Source organism: Xyrauchen texanus, chromosome 3 (assembly GCF_025860055.1).
Source record: "Xyrauchen texanus isolate HMW12.3.18 chromosome 3, RBS_HiC_50CHRs, whole genome shotgun sequence".
Classification (NCBI taxonomy): Eukaryota; Metazoa; Chordata; class Actinopteri; order Cypriniformes; family Catostomidae; genus Xyrauchen; species Xyrauchen texanus.
In genome coordinates this window covers 48,085,829-48,107,402 of record NC_068278.1, presented here as the reverse complement: position 1 = coordinate 48,107,402, position 21,574 = coordinate 48,085,829, and the positions used below count along the sequence as shown (strand labels likewise).

The 21,574-nt window shown below is 37.7% G+C and overlaps 1 protein-coding gene across 4 annotated transcripts in view; it reads right to left on the bottom strand.

The window, feature by feature from the left end:
• Positions 1 to 1,236: 1,236 nt before the first annotated feature.
• Positions 1,237 to 21,574, bottom strand: part of LOC127625158 (transient receptor potential cation channel subfamily V member 4-like) — a 33,453-nt gene continuing 13,115 nt past the window's right edge. For 3 of the 4 annotated variants that reach the window (XM_052100255.1, XM_052100264.1, XM_052100272.1), the window contains 13 exons: positions 20,267 to 20,419; positions 16,483 to 16,623; positions 12,695 to 12,993; positions 12,403 to 12,582; positions 10,183 to 10,341; positions 9,113 to 9,205; positions 8,812 to 8,885; positions 8,157 to 8,322; positions 4,336 to 4,402; positions 3,837 to 4,141; positions 3,405 to 3,532; positions 3,195 to 3,307; positions 1,237 to 3,113 (listed from right to left, as the gene is read on the bottom strand). In XM_052100255.1, coding sequence (XP_051956215.1) covers positions 3,001 to 3,113; positions 3,195 to 3,307; positions 3,405 to 3,532; positions 3,837 to 4,141; positions 4,336 to 4,402; positions 8,157 to 8,322; positions 8,812 to 8,885; positions 9,113 to 9,205; positions 10,183 to 10,341; positions 12,403 to 12,582; positions 12,695 to 12,993; positions 16,483 to 16,623; positions 20,267 to 20,419 — 1,991 coding nt within the window. In that variant the 3' untranslated portion in view covers positions 1,237 to 3,000. The remainder of the gene's footprint in view (positions 3,114 to 3,194; positions 3,308 to 3,404; positions 3,533 to 3,836; positions 4,142 to 4,335; positions 4,403 to 8,156; positions 8,323 to 8,811; positions 8,886 to 9,112; positions 9,206 to 10,182; positions 10,342 to 12,402; positions 12,583 to 12,694; positions 12,994 to 16,482; positions 16,624 to 20,266; positions 20,420 to 21,574) is intronic. The other variant, XM_052100281.1, reaches the window with a different exon arrangement.

Here is a 21,574-nt window from a genome sequence, read left to right as displayed (position 1 = left end):
GCCTGCATGTCTTTTGGATGGTGGGAGGAAGCCGGAGTGAAACCTTTTCTTCTTCTTTTTAATTTTTTTTTTAGAACTCTGAACATACCAGAACAAAAATATTTAAAATTTGAACGGTATGTTTTTGGTGGTATTTCATCTTATTCAGAAGAAAAGCGGCCCTGAAGGTGTGAAATGCAGTTCATAACACCAAACCAACAATATTCGGAAATGAAAGACTGTTCTGAGGTCCAAATGATTCGGACTAGCTGTGGCGGGAAATTTTAACTAGCAGTTAGCAGCGAATACCGTTTACAAAATGTACATAAAGTACTATAGTTACTATCGTAAAGCCGTGATCAATTTATAATGAGATCTAAATGCATTCTAATATAAATATTTGTCACATTTTGTTTATGACTCATTTTAGTCAATGTGATACTCAGATGTTCATTTTTGTCCAGTTCTATTAAATTATTGAAAAAATTTATATATATATATATATATATATATATATATATATATATATATATATATATATATATATATATATATATATAAAAGCAATTCACACCTGAATTTACCTGCTTGAAGTTTCCGCGTTTAAAGTCATTTTGATATTTGTTCTTGGGCTTAAAATAAAAAAAGTAATCTGGTGTAACCTTCCTTAAAATTATTAATAAAAAAAATTGTTGGCATAAGTAGTGCAGAATTATCGTTTCTAATTAATTTATATTGAAGGCGCACTCAGTAACTTTTGTCTTTGCGTCATTTGGACTTACGGTGACACCTAGTGGCTTGGATGCATCATTATTTAACTGAAGTTTTCAGTTTCAGATGCCACTGTAGAAATGTGGTATTCACAGTCAGCCATGAATACTTTAATCAATGAGTGAAAGTGTCAAATAACAGGATGGTTACTGTGATTAAGTGAGAAGTATTCTGCAGGTCATGTGATTCTAACATGGCAGTAGAATTACCTTGAAATATGTGTTTGAAAAAGTATTTAAATTTAATCATTAAGTTTAAGTGTACACTTGCATGTAGTCAAGGTAGAGGGGAAGTAATTTAATACTTTTTACTTGATGTTTACACCACAATATTTAAGTCATTAAATCAATTATTTTATTTCTGCCTAAAATGCTTTTTAAGAGTCATAAAAAAAAATTGCATTGATACTTGTTTTCAACAATTAAGCACATGGGTTGCTAATATAAAGGTTGCAGATTCAGGTGTAATTTGGAGTGAACTGGAAAATTATGGCACGGTTTTACTAGCCAGTTTTGATCACCATTGTGCCAAACTACTGATGTTGCTCCAAGGGGGACTTCCCCTGCAATTAGTGTACACCAAGTTGTTATGAGTTGTCTGCAAAATGTCATCTAAATAAAGCACTCGGAGAGTGTTTTTGCAAAGCAAAAGCATGTGAAAAGGCTTAATGAAAAAGACTGAATGAGTAGAACTGGCAAGCCTTATGTTCTACAGACTATTAAAATACTGGTTGGGTTATGTGGTTTCATAAAGGTAATAACTGAAGAATTTCAATTCTTTCCATTAAACACGGTTGACTTAAGGAAAATTATTCCATTAAGGAACAAGTCAGATTAAATAAAAATACAAACCATAAATAAACTTTATAAAACTTTTTGAAAATAAAACAAAGCTGCTCCTTGTGATGGTTACGAAGGGAGTGGGATTAATCTCTCTTTATTGAGGGTTTTAAAAAAATCCCTTTGTATTGTAACATCCAGTCCGGGACATAAAAGTTGTCTTATCAACAGCAGCACCAACAGCCTAACATACTGGCAAGATAAAGAATATATTACCATCTATTTCTTTACAATCCTCTTATACCTAATCTACATAATACTTTGTGTAAAAGATATCTGATAAAATATAAAGAATATTTGAAATAGAATGTGGAAAAAGGCCTGTAAACAGAAAATAGATCCAGAGCCCTATTCCAGTCCTTATAAATTTGCTAAATCACACTGTGGACATCAAAAACAGCATAATGAATGCTTTCAAATGGTCAGTTTCTTTCTTTCTTTCTTTCTTTCTTTCTTTCTAAAGGCAGAATTACTTTGTCAAGTATTTGCACTGAACTACAGCAGACAGATAATGTCTTTTGCACTTTGATAAAACAGTACATACAATGTGTACAATAATACAAACAGAACAGGAAACTGAAGGTAAAGAAAGTTTTCCTTCAAAATGTGGTGTTGTTCCTTTACCTGTGAAAAAAATATTCACTTTCATTTAAATAAATCACACTAATTAAATCCAGTGTCACACTACTGCCAGCATACTGAGGTGAAGATAGCATTTTACTGAAGTCTGGCAATGTGCACACTACTGGTGTGGGTGCCACATCTGCTTTCTGCATGACCTTTATTACAAAACAAGAGCCAAATCCAAACACCATTTTTTTTTTTTTTTGTCTTTTCCATTATGGGTGGGCCATATAACCAAAAAATATGATAACAATGATTTTTCATTAAAAATGTTCAAACTGATTATATCAAGGCACATTAAACTGAGGTAATTTGGCATGATTATCAATTAAAACCTAACCTTTTAGCTCTTCATCTACAAAAATCCCTCATGCTAGATCTGTCAGTAGGAAGCAACAAAGCAGACAAGTCTGACACCCAGGCCAGAGACCTTGTGGTGTGTTCTGTTTTTCTGCATAAATTTAAATAAAAAAAGCTGTGTTTATAAAAATGCATTGCACACTACTCTAGATTATTTTAACAAATCTCTAGCCCATTTCAGATTTACAAAACAAAAAAGTGTCCCTGAGTGTCTCATGGGCCCAAATATACATGTAAAAATTGTCATCACTATCATCATCAAAAATAACAGGATACTTTTAAACTCAGGATAAAAGGACAGAAATGTTCTTGTATGCATCCTTATAGTTATTAAAAACTCTAGAAATTCTGACATCTTGAATAATATACATAATTGTCTGCCCTGTAAAATCTGTTTCAAGGGATTGTGGCCCTCTATAGACCTGATTTAGCTTTCAGACTTAAGTCTGTTTTTGCCTGTGAGTGGCTCCATCTCTAGAACATGATCTCTGGAGCCCCTATTCAGTTCAACCACTCTTGGGACAACCGTAGACCAGCGATCTGTTGGTGTAATGGAAAGAAATGGCATTTGTCAGATTTTGTAAGTATGTGCATTTATGGGAGTCTGTGCATCATACAAACCTCTTCGAAGACCTCGCCCTCCCTGCGTTTGTTCGTAATAATCTTTCTGGCCAGGATCTTCGTTAATGATCCCTAGATTTTGATTCCAATGGGACCACTTCACCTCGTCGACTCTAAAGCACGAAATATGTAGGGCCATAGCTCTGGTGAATTACTTGATTAATAGGTTTGGCTGTCATTTTCAATGCAGAGGTTGAAGCTATACAGTACCTGAAGCACCAGCGTTTGTCTGGTGTTCCATCCATGTTCTTGCCCACAGTCACCATCTCTCCAACCCGGAAGGACCTCCGCAGACACACAGGGAAGGAACGCTCAATATCCAAGATAGTGGTTGCCCACTGATGAAAAAAAAAAGGAAGTGACAAACTGGTTGGAGATTTGTAAATGCTATATATTGAATAAAGAGTCCTTTAGCCAATATATGGTGCTTTTTATTCATTTTAGACCAAGTTTGGCAGTATGAAACCATCAAATTTCATTGCATGAAAAATGAAGTCTGACATTCTGCCTTACTTCATCTTTGAAAATAATACAGGGTTGGCAATGGGGTAAGTAAAAGTTGACAACATCTGTGCCTTTAGGTGACTATATAATTCATCTTTATTTCAGACCACAACATTCTACCTTTCATATACCACTCACCTGTAGTTTCCAGATCTTCTTGCTCTCTTTGGACACCTGTCCCACTGTCTCCCCCATCAAAGCGATTAACATGTTGAGTAACAGGACGAAGGTGAGAATAATGTAGGTGACTAGGAGAATGAGGAAGACAGCAGGGTACTGTGCGCCTTTCAGCATGCTGTCCAGATCTCCTATGCCTATGGTCAGCTTAAACAAGTCCAAAAGGAATTCACTGAAGGTGTTCGCATCTCTGCATTCGGGATATTTGGGGCAAGCATCCTTGCATGTCGCCTCATCAGGACAGATGGTCAGCAGTGAAACTAATGCTGTTGTCAAATGCAAGTTGAAATGGTCGGTCACTAATTAATAAGGATTTCCCCATTCCCACCAATGCAGATTCCTTCAATTTGAACTTTCCATGAAAGCAATAACAATTTAGGTCTGTTCAGTTAAAACCAAACAAACTCGGATTTGCTAATAGGATGAAGGCATGAAGAGAAATTAAAACTGTACACATTACCTGATGCATAGCCAATCATGAAGAGCACATACACCAGCAGAAAGCGGAACAAATCTTTGATGAGAATCTGAAAACAATATCCAAATAGTATACATATGTCAATCTCTGACAATAACAGGCTGGGGATGTAGTCATTACTGCAGACAGCAGCTTGTTTTGGTCAACCAAGTTGACATTCTGTTGAACTTAACAAGCAGAACAATAGTTCATTATACTCTAGTTCAAGATAAAAACATACAACATATCAGATGTACCAATGAATGTTTTCAGTTATTGAATAAACAACATTCTATCAGTGGAAACAGTCTCTAGAGAAACTATAAAAAGATCATTTGAACGACACTTACAAATAAATTTGTGATTATATCAATGGTAACTTAATGGATCCAACAACTTTGAATGGATTTGATAATATGGTTGGAAAATATGGGATAATTTAAAAATAGCACTGGAGTAATCTATTGGTATTAACCGAAAGATAACATGTACAAATGTATGGCCGCATTCAAGTCAGTGATTTAATTATTTCTTATATTTTGTCATTATAATCATGTAATCACTAGCACACAAGCAATAGCGAGAGAGGGGCAGGCTATTTTATTTATATGAAGTTTTTCGCCCCTGCATTTCAACCTACATCTTTATGTAATCCTTTCTCATGCTCATGCAGCGTGTTTTCATCAGATGAATGGGAGCCTAAACACTATTTAAGTCGCCATGATATCAAAACTGATAATTGTAATTTTTTATGGAAAAATGAAGTGTTTATTATAAACTATTTATCCATGTGCATACTTGTGAGAAATATGAAATTTTTCATGCTGTTCTGCTCTGTGTACGAGTCTTTTTGCCTCCCATGTATGATCTGTTGACCCCAGATGCAGGCTGCAGTGCGCACGATAGTGAGTCAGTATATTTAGCAACTGCTGACAGTTTTCTCTTTTTCTTTATCATGTTCCACATACTTATTTCTGTGATCTGATTAAGGTCACACCCTTCCACCGACGTCAACCATGAGGCTGGAACATCTGTACATGGCCTCTTTTCTGTACACCCATTTTTCCCCTTGTTACCGCTCTCCCATTGGCTGCTTATTGTCTCATGAACATATAAACATGTTTGTCCTAATAAACATTGAATAGATTGAATACAGACCGAGTGTGTGTGTGTCATTCTTTCTATTTCCTTCGCGAAGTCTACAGAGACTCAGACTCATGACTGCGCTTCACTGGGCACGAACATAGGTTGACGGGACCGGGGGAATTGGAGATTGCAACCAGATCCAAAATATTCCTAACAATACTTTTTTAAAGATTGTAATCTTTAATCAAAAACAGTAACGTGCCCGCCCCCTCGCAACGACTTCTCTTTTTTAATATCTCTCTTTTGTCATATCTTTTGTCATATCGTTTTTCACCGTGGATACCGTGGTGGATGGCGTGAAGCCTCCACACGCGCTATATCTCGGTGGCAACTCGCTCAACAAGCCACGTGATAAGATCCGCGGGTTGACTGTGTCGGATGCGGAGGCAGCTGGGATTGGTCCTCTGCCACCCGGATTGAGGTCACGTATGGACTTGCTATTCAATAGATCCGGTAGACCCGGCATTCGGTACCCAGGTACCTTCAGAAATTCTGGTGTCGTAAATAATATTTTGTTTGAGTACCGACTTGGTACCGGGGTACCGGTATTTTTGACAACACTAAAATGTACCACTCAATATCATTATTCTCCATGTTTTTTGTGGTAAAATAAGAGTTAAGTGAAATTTTATTTGGCTGGGATTTAAATATTTCATAATGATTGCAGACCAATGCGGCGGCTGCTCAAGCAAACATCAAATATTTTTTATCTTCGGCGATAGCTGCTGCAAGAAGCCAGAGATGCACACGGACGCATCAGGGTTATTGGTGCATGAGCAATACGCAGAACTGACCCACATTGAGCCACATCAAGTCCGTGTTAAATGGCCCTAATATTATCAGTGGGCTTCTCCAGTGTTTTTGGATGTAACATTTGCAGTCAAATCGTAAGATGTAACTTCTCAGCGAGTGCTAATTACTGCTTTGTTGACTCATTTGTATGTATTTTTCCAAATCATTTGGAAGATAGAGACACAGAAAGAAATCTCAGTATAAACTATTATTTCTTTAGACAGGGATAATTTCAAATAAAACTAAACTAAATTTAATTGACAAATTAATTTTGAAGTAGATATAAAAATGAGAAACATAATAACACTAATTGTAATGACTAATGCAGATTTCATCTCTTTTTGTCTAAGTTTGAGTGGAGGGGAAACAGCAACAAATAATTTAAAGGGGTCATGACATGAGAAACCAAATTTGCCTTGATCTTTTGGTATATAAGAGGTCTTTGTATCATTAAAACGTCCTGCAAGTTTAATATTTTAAGACGTCCTCCCCATTCTAAACGAATCATTTATTTAATCAAGCTCAAAATACAGCTCGTTCTGGATTCATGGTTAGAAGTGACGTGACAGTTAGAAGTGACGTACCAGCGTTTGCATATGACCGCCTCCAGCACAAGATAACTACGCTTTAAGCGCAAGACAACTACGCTCATTTCAGTATCGCCGTGCGCCTCACAAGTGTTCAGTCGATGGACAGCGAGCTCTGACAGAGACTACTTGTGCACAGGAAAATTACGATGCCACACAGATGTGCTGTTCCTGGCTGTGGTCAAACAAAACCTCTGAATAAGCTGCCGAAAGATCCAGACGTCAGGGAAAAATGGATGCAGTTTATTTTTTGCGGACGTCCCAGTCACGGCAGTGTTAACTTAAGCGTTTGTTCTGTACAATTTAAGGATGACTGTTTTGAGAACAAATCTCAATATGATGCTGGCTTTGCCAGAAAACTGTTGCTCAAAGATAAGTCCGTGCCGACTATTCTGGGAACAACGACGACGCAAACTGTAAGTAATCTATTTTAAACTTTAAACTACTTTTTAAAGCGCAATTTCATTCATTATGAATAATGACAGTGTTTTTACTTAGTTTACTTGCATATTGTTCTGGCTGGGGCGTCAATAATTGATACATAGGCACTGACGTTAGCCAATCATAACAGTGGGCGTTAACACTGAAGTCTTAAATGGAAAACGCCCCCAAAACAGACTGTTTGAATCAGAGTATGAGAAACAGGGTGGGAAAAGGTCATAAATCACTAGATTTTAAAAGTTTTTCTTCAAAAAAAATATATTAATACTATAATTGCACCTAAGGGAACATAATAATACAATAAAAAAACCCATGTCATGACTCCTTTAAAATGTCACCAGAACACAATAAGAAGTGTGTTGAAAAACAGTTTGTTTTCATACACCTATAGCATATGCTTTCATTCTGAAACCATTTAAGTCTGTTCAGCAAGATACTTATCATATAATGTGTATATGAAAGTGAGGTGTTTTTGTTACATTTATATTGACATATTGTTCTTAGTTGTGAAGTTTAAAATAAGCTTAAAATATTAATGTTGAGTTTACAGTTACAATTTTTATTCAGATTCATGAACAGATTCATTCGGACTCGACTCGACCTTAAGTCCGACTCCACCCCTTTTGCCCTCTGACTTGACTTACAGTAGACTCGAACCAGACACTAGACCATAGTGTTCCTAATAAAGTGCTAAGTCAGTGTATATAGCAAGAAATAAAATATACAGACTTGGGAATGTTATTTTATTTCAGAGGTTTTAACTGATTCACTGTTTGAAAAATATAAACTGACAATTTCAGTTAAACATCTACCCAGACAAATTAAATGGAACTGGTCCCCAACCTGCCTATTTCATACCTTCTGAATCATGATGCTGTAGGTTCCAGTGAGTTTAAGGCCTCTGGTGAAATAGAGGGTGTTCATCCAACCTAGCGCTAGAGCAAAAACCATCACGGACACGTAGGCCTCAATTCCTGACAAGTACAACGTTGCAGCCACCAGCACCAACACAGAGTAGATGAAGCTATGGAAATAACACAATGATCATTAGGAAATGTACTTTTCATTCAGTAACTCATAAGGTGTCCATTTGCTTACAGATGATACTGTTGACTGCTGATAAATTATAAGTTCAATATACACTATAATAAATATATTGTGGGCTCTGGCAGCTTTATTATGTTCTAGTCAGTACAGAAGTGGTTCATTGGGTTCAACTTTGATTCTTACCAAGCAAAACTGTTTCAATATGTTAGATTCACTTTTTACATTTAAAATGCCTCTGTGGTTTAGCAATGCCACATATTAATTATAATTAACATAAACATATCAGTGAACTGCAGTCATCTTTGCTTGGATAGTGCTGTTTTTATGCAAAGAGATTAACTATTAACACATGCCAAGAAAGAGTTTGTGAAATTAATTAGACAGCTCAATTAAAAGGAGAAAAATCGCCTTAGGGAAAGACATAGACAGTAAAGGAGGGCACAAAGAAAGGGACTGAGTGTCTTACTAGAGGAGCTGAAAGGATCCATCAATAAATAAAGAATTCACCCCAGGGCACTTCTTCAGGAAAAGGTCCTTAATCTAAATCGGGGGAGAAAACCAAGAAACTCTGCTAAAAGATATTTTGTGCAAGTTAAAGTGAGAAAGACGACAACCACGAGAAAACAAAAAGAATGTGAGAGTGAATTTGGGTGCAAGGATATAGGAAACATATACTGGTGTTCTTTCAGCAAGCTAAGAGTGCACTTCTAAATGAAAAACACTATATTACAAATATAAGGCCATTGTGTACTGTATGTATAGCTTACGTTCGTTACAAAAAAAAAGACTCCAGACGCCACGGTTATGATCTCTCCTGCCAAACGCAGCTTGTCTTCTGTAGTATTGTAGGTGTAAGGGGGCTGTGAAAGGGCAAATAGCTTAGAAAACAACTACAGATCAAGGGCCTCATTTATACATTGATCCTAAATTCCATGGATTTTATCCTACGTCAAAAGTGAGGATCAAATCGGGATTTGTGAAAATATTCTTATGCATACCTCAACTGACAAGCAGTGTACAAAAGATATTTATGCTTTTGCTCTGGTGTGCCAGTGCACACAGACTTGATTTTTTTTTACTTTTAGTGTTGCAAAAACAAAAAGTCAGACACTGACTGGCTGAATTTATTAATAAATGAGTGAGCATGTTTACATGACCAAAAATATTCTGATACAAGTCCAAATGTGATCATATTCAGATTATGCATATGTAATATAAATGCTTTATTTTAGATATAGGGCTATAAATAATATTCTGTTGCAGCGTATATGCATGTTTCCATATTAAATACATTTTGAGACATACAAGATAACAGTCAGGTTTAATAAATTATAAGTAATATATCAAGCACATTTTTGTGATTATAGTTTGCAGCCCTTAGACATAGCTAAATCAATGTGCAGAACAGATGGTTGAAAGCAACAGTATCATATCTAAAACTCACCTACATTTTTTCATCAATTCATCCTTCAGCCTATTGTCTGCTGTTGTTAAGGACTAAGGCTGGGCGATATGCAAGAAATATGTTAATGATATATTTTATTTTTTTTTAAATATCACAACTCAATTACATCGTCAACCCCCGGCCGAGGGATCGCTGAACATTCTTGCTTTATTAATTTTGCTTTAAGAATAACATTTTTAACTATTTAACCTTTAGGAAATTGTTGTATGTTCACATTTAAGATAATTTAAAGATTTTATCTTATAACTTTATTAATGAGGCTGCAGTTTATTCCCCGAATTTCTGAAAAGAACAGCTTACACTAACATTAATTTCAATCACTTCACAGAGGAATCACTGTATTCATATGATAAACATGCGCAATGTACTCACTTTTCCCACCGATGGGCGATAGTAGGCCACAAGGGTGAAGACAACCATGGTAAAAAGATAAGAAAACACACTGCTGTAGAAGGTCACAGCAGCAAACTTCTGCCACTTGGCCCTCAGCAGCTCATTAATGGGTTCCACTGCCAGCATCTCATGCCGATTCTGAGGTTAGAAAAGATGGAACACTTGAGAGAGTTTACAATACTGAAGTAGCTATGCTTTCCTTTACTTCATTGTTCATTCAAACAGTGTATAACTTGAGCACAGTTTTTTGTTTATGTATATGTGACTAGTGTATATACACTGATCAGCCACAACATTAAAACCATCTGCCTAATATTGTGTAGGTCCCCCTCGCGCAGCCAAAACAGGGCTAACCCGTATCTCTGAATAGCATTATGAGATGCTATTCTTCTCGCCACAATTGTACAGAGTGGTTTATCTGAGTTACCGTAGACTTTGTCAGTTCTAACCAATCTGGCCATTCTCTGTTGACCACTCTCATCAACAAGGCATTTCTATCCACAGAATTGCCGCTCACTGGATGTGATGCTTTTCTGAGATGCGGGTTGGTGCTGTTTTGGCAGCACGAGAGGGACCTACACAATATTAGGCATGTGGTTTTAATGTTGTGGCTGATCGGTGTATACTATATACAGTATATACAGTTGTAGTCAGAAGTTTACATATAATTAGGTCGAAGTCATTAAAACTATTTTTAACCACAGATATCATATTAGCAAACTATAGTTTTGGTAAGTCATGTAGTAGTAATTTCCAAACTCCTGAAGGTACAACATTCCTCTGTACAAACAATAGTATAAAGTATAAACACCATGGGACCATGCAGCCATCATACCGCTCCAGAAGGAGAAGCATTCTGTCTCCATCATATGAACGTAGTTTGGTGTGAAAAGTACAAATCAATCCCAGAACAACAACAACGTACCTTGTGAAGATGTTGGAGGAAGCAGGTAGACAAGTATATATATCAACTGTAAAACAATTCCTATATCAAAATAACCTGAAAGGCTGCTCAGCAAGGAAGAAGCCACTGCTCCAGAACCACCATAAAAGAGCCAGACTATAGTTTGCAAGTACACGTGGAGACAAAGATTGAACTTTTTGGACAATTGTCCTCTGGTCTAATGAAACAAAAATGTAACTGTTTGGCCATAATGACCATCGTTATGTTTGGAGGAAAAAGGGTGAGGCTTGCAAGCCGAAGAACACCATCCCAACCGTGAAGCATGGGGGTGGTAGCATCATGTTATGGGGGTGTATTGCTGCAGGAGGGACTAGTGCACTTCACAAAATAGATGGCATCACAAGGAAAGAAAATTATGTGGATATATTGAAGCAACATCAAGACATAGTCAGGAAATTCGCAAATGGGTCCTCCAAATGGACAATGACCACAAGCATGCCTCCAAAGTTGTGGCAAAATGGCTTAAGGACAACAAAGTGAAGGTATTGGAGTGACCATCACAAAGCCCTGACCTCAATCCGATAGAAAATGTGTGTGCAAGAAGGCCTACACACCTGACTCGGTTACACCAGTTCTGTCTGGCAGAATGAGCCATAATTCCAGCAACTTATTATGAGAAGCTTGTGGAAGGCTACCCAAAACGTTTGACCCACTTGGAATGTGATGAAATAAATAAAAGCTGAAATAAATAATTCTTTCTACTATTATTCTGAAATTATTCTTAAAATAAAGTAGTGATCCTAACTGACCGAAGATGTAATGTTTTCTAAAATTAAATGTCAGGAATTGTGAATAACTGAGTTTAATTGTATTTGGCTAAGGTGTATGTTTTCTGACTTCATTCATACATACACATATACACATATATATACACATATACACATATATATATATGTGTGTGTGCTTTCCATAATTTCCCTCCTGTACATTCACAACCACCTGAAGTTAGTCATTTACGAGATCTAACGCAACTTCCAGTATACTTCTTACAGGAACTATCCCCCTTGCCTTATTCAAGGGCACAATGGATTGCTCATTGGCTCGCTCCTTTTGGGGCTTGTAACTAGCTCTGAGCTTTAATCTTTACCAATGGAGAAAAAAAAAATATGGAGCTATAGCTCCACATTTATGTAGTCAACGCATTTCCAAGGCTTTTAATCTCAAGTGTGATAACATCACAAAATATGAAGAAAACCTACATACAGCAAACCTTCTATATTTAACTCTTTTCTCACCTCAATCCTGCTGTTGTAGACAAGTATCTCCAGAACAGAGACTTCTTCTCCACAGGTATCCAGGGAGGACAGATCATAGAGGTTGGAATACACAGGTCCATAGGCCCAGTCCTTAAACTTCCTGGAGAGATGACGAGCTTCCTCATCTTTGATCTCTCTCCTGATGACATACTGGAACACCTGAGGAGTAAAAACTGTAGACTTTAGTTTACTTTGACTACCTGCCATGAGTGTATTTCCATTTCACTATTATGCTCTAGCAATGCAAGATTTGCAAAAGGCAGGCTCCTACCCCAATTTTTCCCAGCTTGGCAGCCATCATGAGAGGAGACATACCATCATTGTTGAGGATATTCTCCAGGTTGCAGTCAGGGTAGAGTTTGGCACATTTAGTGAGCAGCAAGTCATACATTTTAGTGACAAAACGTGTGTTGTCTCGAGTGTTGTCTGCAATATGAACTAGGGCATGCAGCACTGTGTTTCCCCGGGAGTCCTGCCTTCGCAGATCTGCCTTCTTGTGGCTATTCTCAGTCAGGTAGTGCACCATGTCTGGTTGGTTGGTACAAGCTGCGAGTGAGAGGGGCAGCTCACCTGACCAGTTAAAATACAACAACAGCATAAGACAGTCAGTGCTGGTATATTCTTAGAAAAAACACTTTCAATTGAAGAGTTAGTGCTGGTTTGGTGCAGGTCTAGCTAGTGTATCAGCATATCCATTTCCATTTACATTTATGCATTTGGCAGACGCTTTTATCCAAAGCGACTTACAGTGCACTTATTACAGGGACAATCCCCCCGGAGCAACCTGGAGTTAAGTGCCTTGCTCAAGGACACAATGGTGGTGGCTGTGGGGTTCGAACCAACAACCTTCTGATTACTAGTTTACCAGTTATGTGGTTTAGACCACTACACCACCACCACATATCCAGCAAGTCTAGGGCAATTCCAGTAAGTCTTCTTGCATAGACCAAACAAAAAAGAAATAAGAAAAAATAGATGCCCTGCACTGAATTATTATTATTATTAGTAGAAGTAGAATAGGAGTAATAATGTTGTTTTAGCCTTCTTCAGTGCATTTAATAAAATAAGACACTTTCAGAGTGCAAACCATCTTTGCAAACCATCTTTGTTCTTTTAGCTAATTAATTGTCGAGGACATTTGCGCTCAAAATACCAACTTGCACGCACAAAATATCATTTTGCGCGCTCCAATTAAAATGTTTGCGCCCTCAGAATTATATCCCCATAGCAGGCTCACTGTTTTTTGTTTGATGTTTGTTTATCTGATATGTCAAATCCTTCAGGGCAGTGCTAAATAAAAAATGTTTTTTTTTTTACAGGGGTGACAGATTATTTTCATGTCACTTCTTATGTGAACGCTTCCCTCTCATTGATTTGCACGTGTTCAGAGAGCGGTACTGCTAAATCACATTAGCTGTCAGTGTTTTCAGGTTTGCGCTCACGTCTCCGGGAAGCTCTGCAATGAATGACTCCCTTCGTGCTGAGATCAGGAGGGATTAAACACTGACAGCCGTGTCGAATACAAATGAAAATAATTTGCAGGTGAATAAAAGAGAGCAAGGAACTTCTGGCAGGCACCAGAAAAGATAATCCTATTTTGTCATCCTAGGATTATATTATAATAGTTTTGCACCTTTCAATCAGCTCCAAAGCAGACATCTTGATTGTTTGTTTTTGCTCTGATGATCTTATTCACGATTGGCAGGGGCGGATTTTAGGCATGGCCGACATGGGCAGCTGCCCAGGATGCCCCCCCCCAAAGGATGTCTGCGCAGTGCTGCATAAAGTCGAACACACCTGTCGTGTCTAGAAGGGATCCCTCTCTCTTCAACTTCTCATGCGTGTGCATTCTGTCAAGATGCTTTAGCCTGTGCTTTTTGCTCGCATCTCAGCGTATTAACGACGGAAATCATTAGAACTTAAATAATATAAACTACACGTGGGCCCCCTGAAGCCCACCATCCATCTCATCTCCAACCACCCACAACCCCGCCCCCAAACAACTTTTGTTGCAGAAATGCCCAGACTCACAACGTGAAATGGTTGCACATGTTTCATGGGCTGCGTTCGCAATTGCATACTTCACATACTACTCTTACTACTTCTGCTATGTCAGTCTATGGCAGAAATAATAGCAGTATATTTGTATGCCATTATCATGGTGTTTATTCTGACACCTCCAGTTTGGCTAAAACAAAATAATTATTATTTTTATAATATTTTTCATCTTTCATCAGGTCCGTCCTCTGCAGACGAGGAGCACTAACCAGCAACTGCATCCACTGATCTTACTGTTCCTTCCATGTCTGTTTCAACCTCAGCGGACGTGGCAGGTAAGATAATAGCACAGCAGCCTTCGTATTTGCAGCCTTTATAGTTTACTATAAAATCTCCTGAGATTAATATTTCTAATTATATTTATATTGTAATTTCCTTATTAGGTCCTTATACTTCTTGTGGGTTTTCTCCTGTTACAATTAAAAACCGTAGAAGGGTAAAAACATGCCAGGCAGACATTGGTATGATGTCAGCAACACAGCTACAACTAATAAAATTGACAATGAGGGTGTTAGATTTATAGTGTGTCAAGCACTGACAATAAATCAATGGTATTGGCGGCACCGAGGGGCCCCCAAAATCTAATTCTGCTTCGGGCCCATTAAGGCTTGGGCCGGCCCTGTACACTGCAGACACTGTATTAAGCAGCACAATCTTTTCATATGAACAATGTTTCTGGTTATTTTATGTAAAATTCAAACATTGGAATTCCACTTCGTCTGTAATAAAAGAAATAAAACATTGTGCGATCTTCCATGACTGGCATGGGTTCAGCAGACAATGGGAAGCGCAAAGTGTCCGGCTTGACGGATCTCTTTTCAAATCCTTCCCTGCCTAGACTCTATTGGGCAAATATCGCAGATCAGCAAATCGAGATGCAGTTCAAGTCGAACACACCTACGACCTTTAAAACACAGAGACAGTGCGCAACTTGGAACTGCCGTCCCGGTAGTGCATGTTGATGGGATAACTGTCCGCATCTCAAACATTTCATTTCAGAGCGCAACAATCTCAAGTTGCATTGCAAGATACATCTATGTTTACGTAATTGCATAGCTATGTTTTGGCCATTATGGCCCGGTTCACCCTTGAGAGTATCTCGATGTATTGCAATGGCAACGCTTCTTTTTCAAATCTATTGTTATTTTTTATTATTGCTGTAACCTTTATTATATTAACAGTATTAAATTACTGTGTTCATTATTCACCAAAAATACAATACAAATATTGCCTACAACAGTAGTTTAAAACAATGCCTACATAGCAATTTGTTAACATTATTTTCATCGCCCATTTGGCCAAAAAGCAAAGTAATTTCAGAGACAAGACATTATATTTTGATGAAGGATTATGATAAGACAAATGGTAAGATACCATTAAAATACCAGTGTTATAGGCTGACAGAACTGTAGTAGCACAATCACCTCAACAGGAGGCAGAATGGTGTCAGGCAGACGAAAAGGGGCCTCCCAAATAGAAGACCTTTTTAACTGTATTTTCCATTGCAACACAAAGGGTCCTTTCTCTCTCTTACATCCTTAGTACACTTGTTTTATTTGTGACATAATGTCTTGTTGGCTTTCTTCAAAGTGCAATAAACCATTTTGCTCACAGCTAAACATTTCATGAATGCATAAACTGTCTCATGCACCTCACTTTTGCCAATCAAAGTACAAGGGAGTGAGTTTAGGAAAAGTCAAGAACATCAACTGATGTTACCATGAATACTGTTGGATTTTCAAATGTCTTGTACACTCATATTGGTTATACATTGGCAAAGCTATGCAAGTCTGACTCATGACTGCCTAATAGAGAAGTACTGGAGGTCAAGATCTTCAGGAAATTGCTTAGTGCTCTATAATTCAACAACAACAAAAAATTGACATAGCAATGGAGAAAGTAACTGATAAAATCAGGAAGCCGGTTTTCCACACAAAAAACAAAATGATTTACGTTATGAAGATTTGTTATCACTCTTACTGTCCTTATTAACAAACTCACCAAAGTAGAAGTATCCACCCTCCTCTCTGGGTTGGAAGAATCTGCCCCTGGCCTGTGCATGGACATCTGACCCTTTCTCCACCAGCAGCTCCACATACGGTTTGCAACGGCGCTCTATGGCAATATGTAGTGCCGTCTGACCTACAGACAAGCCATATTTTCTGCATAAATAAAGATGCCAGTGATGTATCAGACAATGAATTGACCACAACGATCAAAACAATCCATTCTTTAATGGTACAGGAAAAGTAATACCTATGATACATCTCATCACAAAGAGCAGCAGGAAGCAGCAGAATTGTAAAACTTTTCACTCTAGAAAATGTAGTTTTATATTAGCTTAAAGGAAATGCTATTACAGAAATTTTACAGGTAGAAGCATACTAGTAGATTTGTGCTGCATTCATGTTACAGCCCTTGATTCAGTTCCAATGTTTTGCATAGATCAGATCTTGTAGCCTTTTAGTTTTGTAAGAATGAAAATGACCCATATCAGTCATCTGTTTCAAATGACATTAGTTCGATTTACAAAACAATGTACATAATACAGAAAATGCTAATAATACTCACCTTTAGAAATAAGGTACCTTAGGGCTTTAAATTAACAAATATTTTCAAATATGTCTGATTGTAGTATAAATGTTAGAAGATTTATGTTTAACTAATATGTTTAACTAACGACATGTCTTTATATTGTCCTGAAAACGAATAGACTCATGAAAATGTTTATTTCCTATACTTTTTCTTTTGATTTACTCCCCAATTTGGAATGGCCAATTCCAAATGCGCTCCAAGTATTGGTGGTGGCATAGTGACTCGCCTCAATCCGGGTGGTGGAGGACAAATTTCAGTTGCCTACTCATCTGAGAACATCAATCCATGCATCTTATCACATGGCTTGTTGAGCGCATTACCACGAAGACATAGGCTTCACGCTACTCTCAGTGGCATCCACGCACAACTCATCAAACGCCCCACCGAGAACCACATTATAGTGACCATGAGGAGGTTACCCCATGTGACTCTACCCTCCCTAGCAACCAGGTCAATTTGGTTGCTTAGGAGACCTGCCTGGAGTCACTCAGCATGCCCAGGGTTCGAACTTGTGACTCCAGGGGTGGTAGTATTTCCTCTACTATACTTGACAGTATAGTTAGATTTGAATTTAGTGATTCAGTGCATTTCTATGTGTTTTGGCAGTGCGTCTGCACAAGGAAATCTGTTAACAGACAGAATAAGACTATCTAGATCTGGTATACTATATACACTTTTCTGTCTGGAGGCCTGATACAAACACTGCTATACAAATACGGCCAATGTGCAAATTATTATATCCTGAGGAAATTCACTAGAGAGGTTGACTACATAAGTTTGATGTTAGATCATATATGGTGTAATTTAAGTATTATACTGTAACTTCCCGGTATGAAATGTCTTTATAATGCAATTGCATCACAATGCGGACATGTCTGAGAAGGATTCAAATGTAATAAAATTAGGTCTATGTCCAGAACATATTAATGAAAATGAATTGATAAAACTTATGTTCTATATTTTGTTTGTGGCCCTCTGTCATTTTTTAATTCGATACAGACAATCAAAACTGGAATGAGCAGGACTCAAACTTGTGATGCCTGCATAAGCACCATAGCTCAATACTGTTTGACTGAGCATGGGCATCAACTCTGACAACTTTTTCTTTCAACTGAGGGAAAGGAAAGTTAGGTAATATTGCATTGGGTGTGGTGCTGGCAAACCTAAATGTCTTACTGTCCAGGCCTAAAGACAGAGAAGCCACAGAGGAACAGCATTAATGTGAGGACTCTGTGTACTGAGTAGGGTGGAGACAGGAATCTCAACACCAACTCTGGGTAGTATCATTAACATTAAGCTCAGTAAGAATCACAAATTCCACCTCCACCTGACATTGCAGTACCCCACCAAGGACCCATCCTGAAGCACTTAAAAGTGAATACAACTTATTTCCCTGCTTACATTTGGCCCCAACACTAAAAAAGATTTTGGGCCCTATTTTAAGAGTGATAGCGTTAAGCGCAACACAATGCCTTAAGTCATAAGGGCAAAGTCAGTGGGCATGGCCAAGTAGTTTTTTTATTTTCTTGCAAGCATGCACTAGTCTAGGTGCAAGTGGGTTTGGCAAAATGGCCCATGTAAATAGGCTGGGTTAGGTGCAATTTAATTCTGAGGTGGAATGCTATTCTGAGATGCGGGTTGGCACTGTTTTGGAGGCACGAGGGGGACCTACACAATATCAGGCAGGTGGTATTAATGTTGTGGTTGTTCAGTGTATATTAGCCACATAACATTACAGTGGTGACTTATTTAACCCTCAGGTCTTTAGTGACAAAAAAAAAAGCAAAAAAGCCAAAATTGCACAAAATAAATTAATTATATTGGTTTAAGTACTAAAAGTGTATAGCGTCATTAGAGACACTAGGTTTGTATGTTGAGGAGGAGGGCGGGGCCTGAATCGGGCTAATCAGCCGGGAGGGGGATAAAGACAAGCTGGAGGCGCCAGTTTGAGAGAGAGAGAGACACATGTGGCCGCGTTGTGTGTGCGTGTCTGTTTGTTTTTGATTTATGTTTGTTTAATGTTGAGTTTTGCATTAAAACTTATGTTGACTGTTCAGCCAGTTCCCGCCGCCGCCTCCTTTTGCACTTCCAAAAATTATATCTACTGTGTATCAAAGGATTTCTATTTATTTGTTTATTACAAGAGAAATTAGAACTACATTCATACAAATAAATACTATAACATGTTGATTTTCTGTGCAACAATGAATTATCAACAATTGTGAATTATCAGTATTCCACATGCATGTACACTAAAAATTATACATGTTATTTCTTACTCAAGGTGGCACTGTTGTTTGACTTGACTTACATTTTTCATTGCTATTTGATGATGAAACAATGTGGAAGTAAACTATCGCAAGTACAACACATGAACCGTATGATATGACAATTGTCTTTGGGTCTACTACTGAAATTGTTTAAGTTGTGCATTTATTTAGACTCAATAAGTGCCTGAAAACATACTTACGTTTATCTTATGTATCTTATGTGTTATGTGAAACTCAAGTATCGTCACCTTCCTAAAATAATTGCCTAAGTCATTTTTTGACAAAAATGATTTTTTTGCATAAGTCATCTCCTCATGATGCTGGCCACCTTTGGTAAAATCGCCCACATCCTCAGTTGAACAGATCACGCAATTCTACCTTTTGAGTGACATTATCAATAAATATCATATATTCAATTATTGGTTCAGTGTTTTGTGTTTTCTGAGAAAAGTGAAAAAATGACTTAGGCAATTATTTTAGGAAGGTGACGGTATGTTTTTGACAGGTAGTTGTGTCTCATAAAATTTCAGTGTGAAAGTAATGAATCCTGTTCTAAATGTGCCCTTATTTTCTCTTTGATATATGAAAATGAAAACATAAAATATATAAAAATGTTATTATTTTCTTGAAAATATGACACTATCTGGGCATTTTGTAGATCCATTGTAATAGATATAAATGCTTTGTCAATAAAGACCCATGTTTAGTGATTCACAGAATACCAAATGTAGCAAATACTACATCTTATGACTGGCCCAATAGTGCAAGTACTGTAAACTGGCCTAAAACTCTCTTACAATGACCATGGACCACCCTTACTGTTGAATGCAGAAAATGTTGTTTAAAAACCTGGCCCTACCAGCTGAATTTGTTTGCATGCATTTTGAATTTGGTCAGTCTTTCGAGGTTGACAGACTCACCTCTGTAATAGAAGTCTCTGAAGGGTGTGTTGATGAACTCTCTGAGGTTTCCTGTCTGTTCTGCAATGTCCATCAACATAGGGATGGTTTCATTCTGACCATTGTGCAGATTCAGCAGTGCTTTTGGCAGGCACGTCTTCCCTGTAGAAAGCTCTAGGAGAGATACAGGAAATAAAAACTGTTACCAACTAGATTTATAGTGGAACTTGTTTTAGCAAAACTCGCCACCATGATGCCAGCTTATCGTGGGTATCTACCAGGGCTTTCCTTGGTGGTTGCTTACTGGTCAGAGAACCCACCCCCAAATATCTATGATATTTTCATCCCTAAATATGGCACTGGTCCTTCATTGAAAGTAAGTCTATGGGATTTTTGGAAGTCTCTTCTAGCTGCTAAAATCTCATCTGCTCTACTCCAGGGTCAAGTGATACCTTTTTCCATGCTTACATTTAGCCTGAGATACTTGAGTTGTGTGTCTGATGTCCTCAAATAGAATACTTTACTCCATTTGTGACAGTTTGCTGTGATTTCTTACTTCTCTATGTTAAAAGTTAAAAGCCTGGCTACACATCACAGGGTCACAGTAGCTGCTATAATACAATTTCCTCTACTTCATGAAATAGGAACAAAAGCAAAAATAACTGACACATAAGGGAATAGGTTATAACAGCACAGGATATCTGTTCTGGGACATGATCTTGTTCAATTAATTTGTGTAAAAGTTTTTGACTTTTAATAAAAATAGGAGAGCATTACTACCATGCTGAAAATAAAAAGTGTAAAAGGTGGTTAGCTAGAAGATCAGCAGGTCATCAGATAAACCAGTCGAACACCAATTTGTCCAGGTTGTGAGACCAAATAAGCCAGTTTAAAACAGCTTTGACCAGCAAACCACCTAAGGCTATTTTTTTTATAACAAGGTTTGTAAACAAGAATTACCAAATAATCTTAATTCGTCTTACTTAAATAGGAAAAACTTAAATCAATTAAGAAAGTAGCAGTTCATAAATGTTTCAGTTTGTATTCTGGGAAGTTGCCCAAAATTAAAGCTGTGGCCATACCCACAAGATATATACACTTAAACACACACACATGCACAGTATACCCAGGGTTCGAAAGTAACACCCACCAAGCGCCAAATGTGGGTACATTTTCCATTTGGCTAGTGAATTTCACTGTGTCATATGACACTTTGGCAGGCGCTTTTTTGTCAGCTTGTAAAATAATATATATGTTCCAGTTTTGTCATCAAGTGGGTTCTGTAGGTCTTCGGACATTTCGGACCATGACAGTGTCGGACCATGAGTA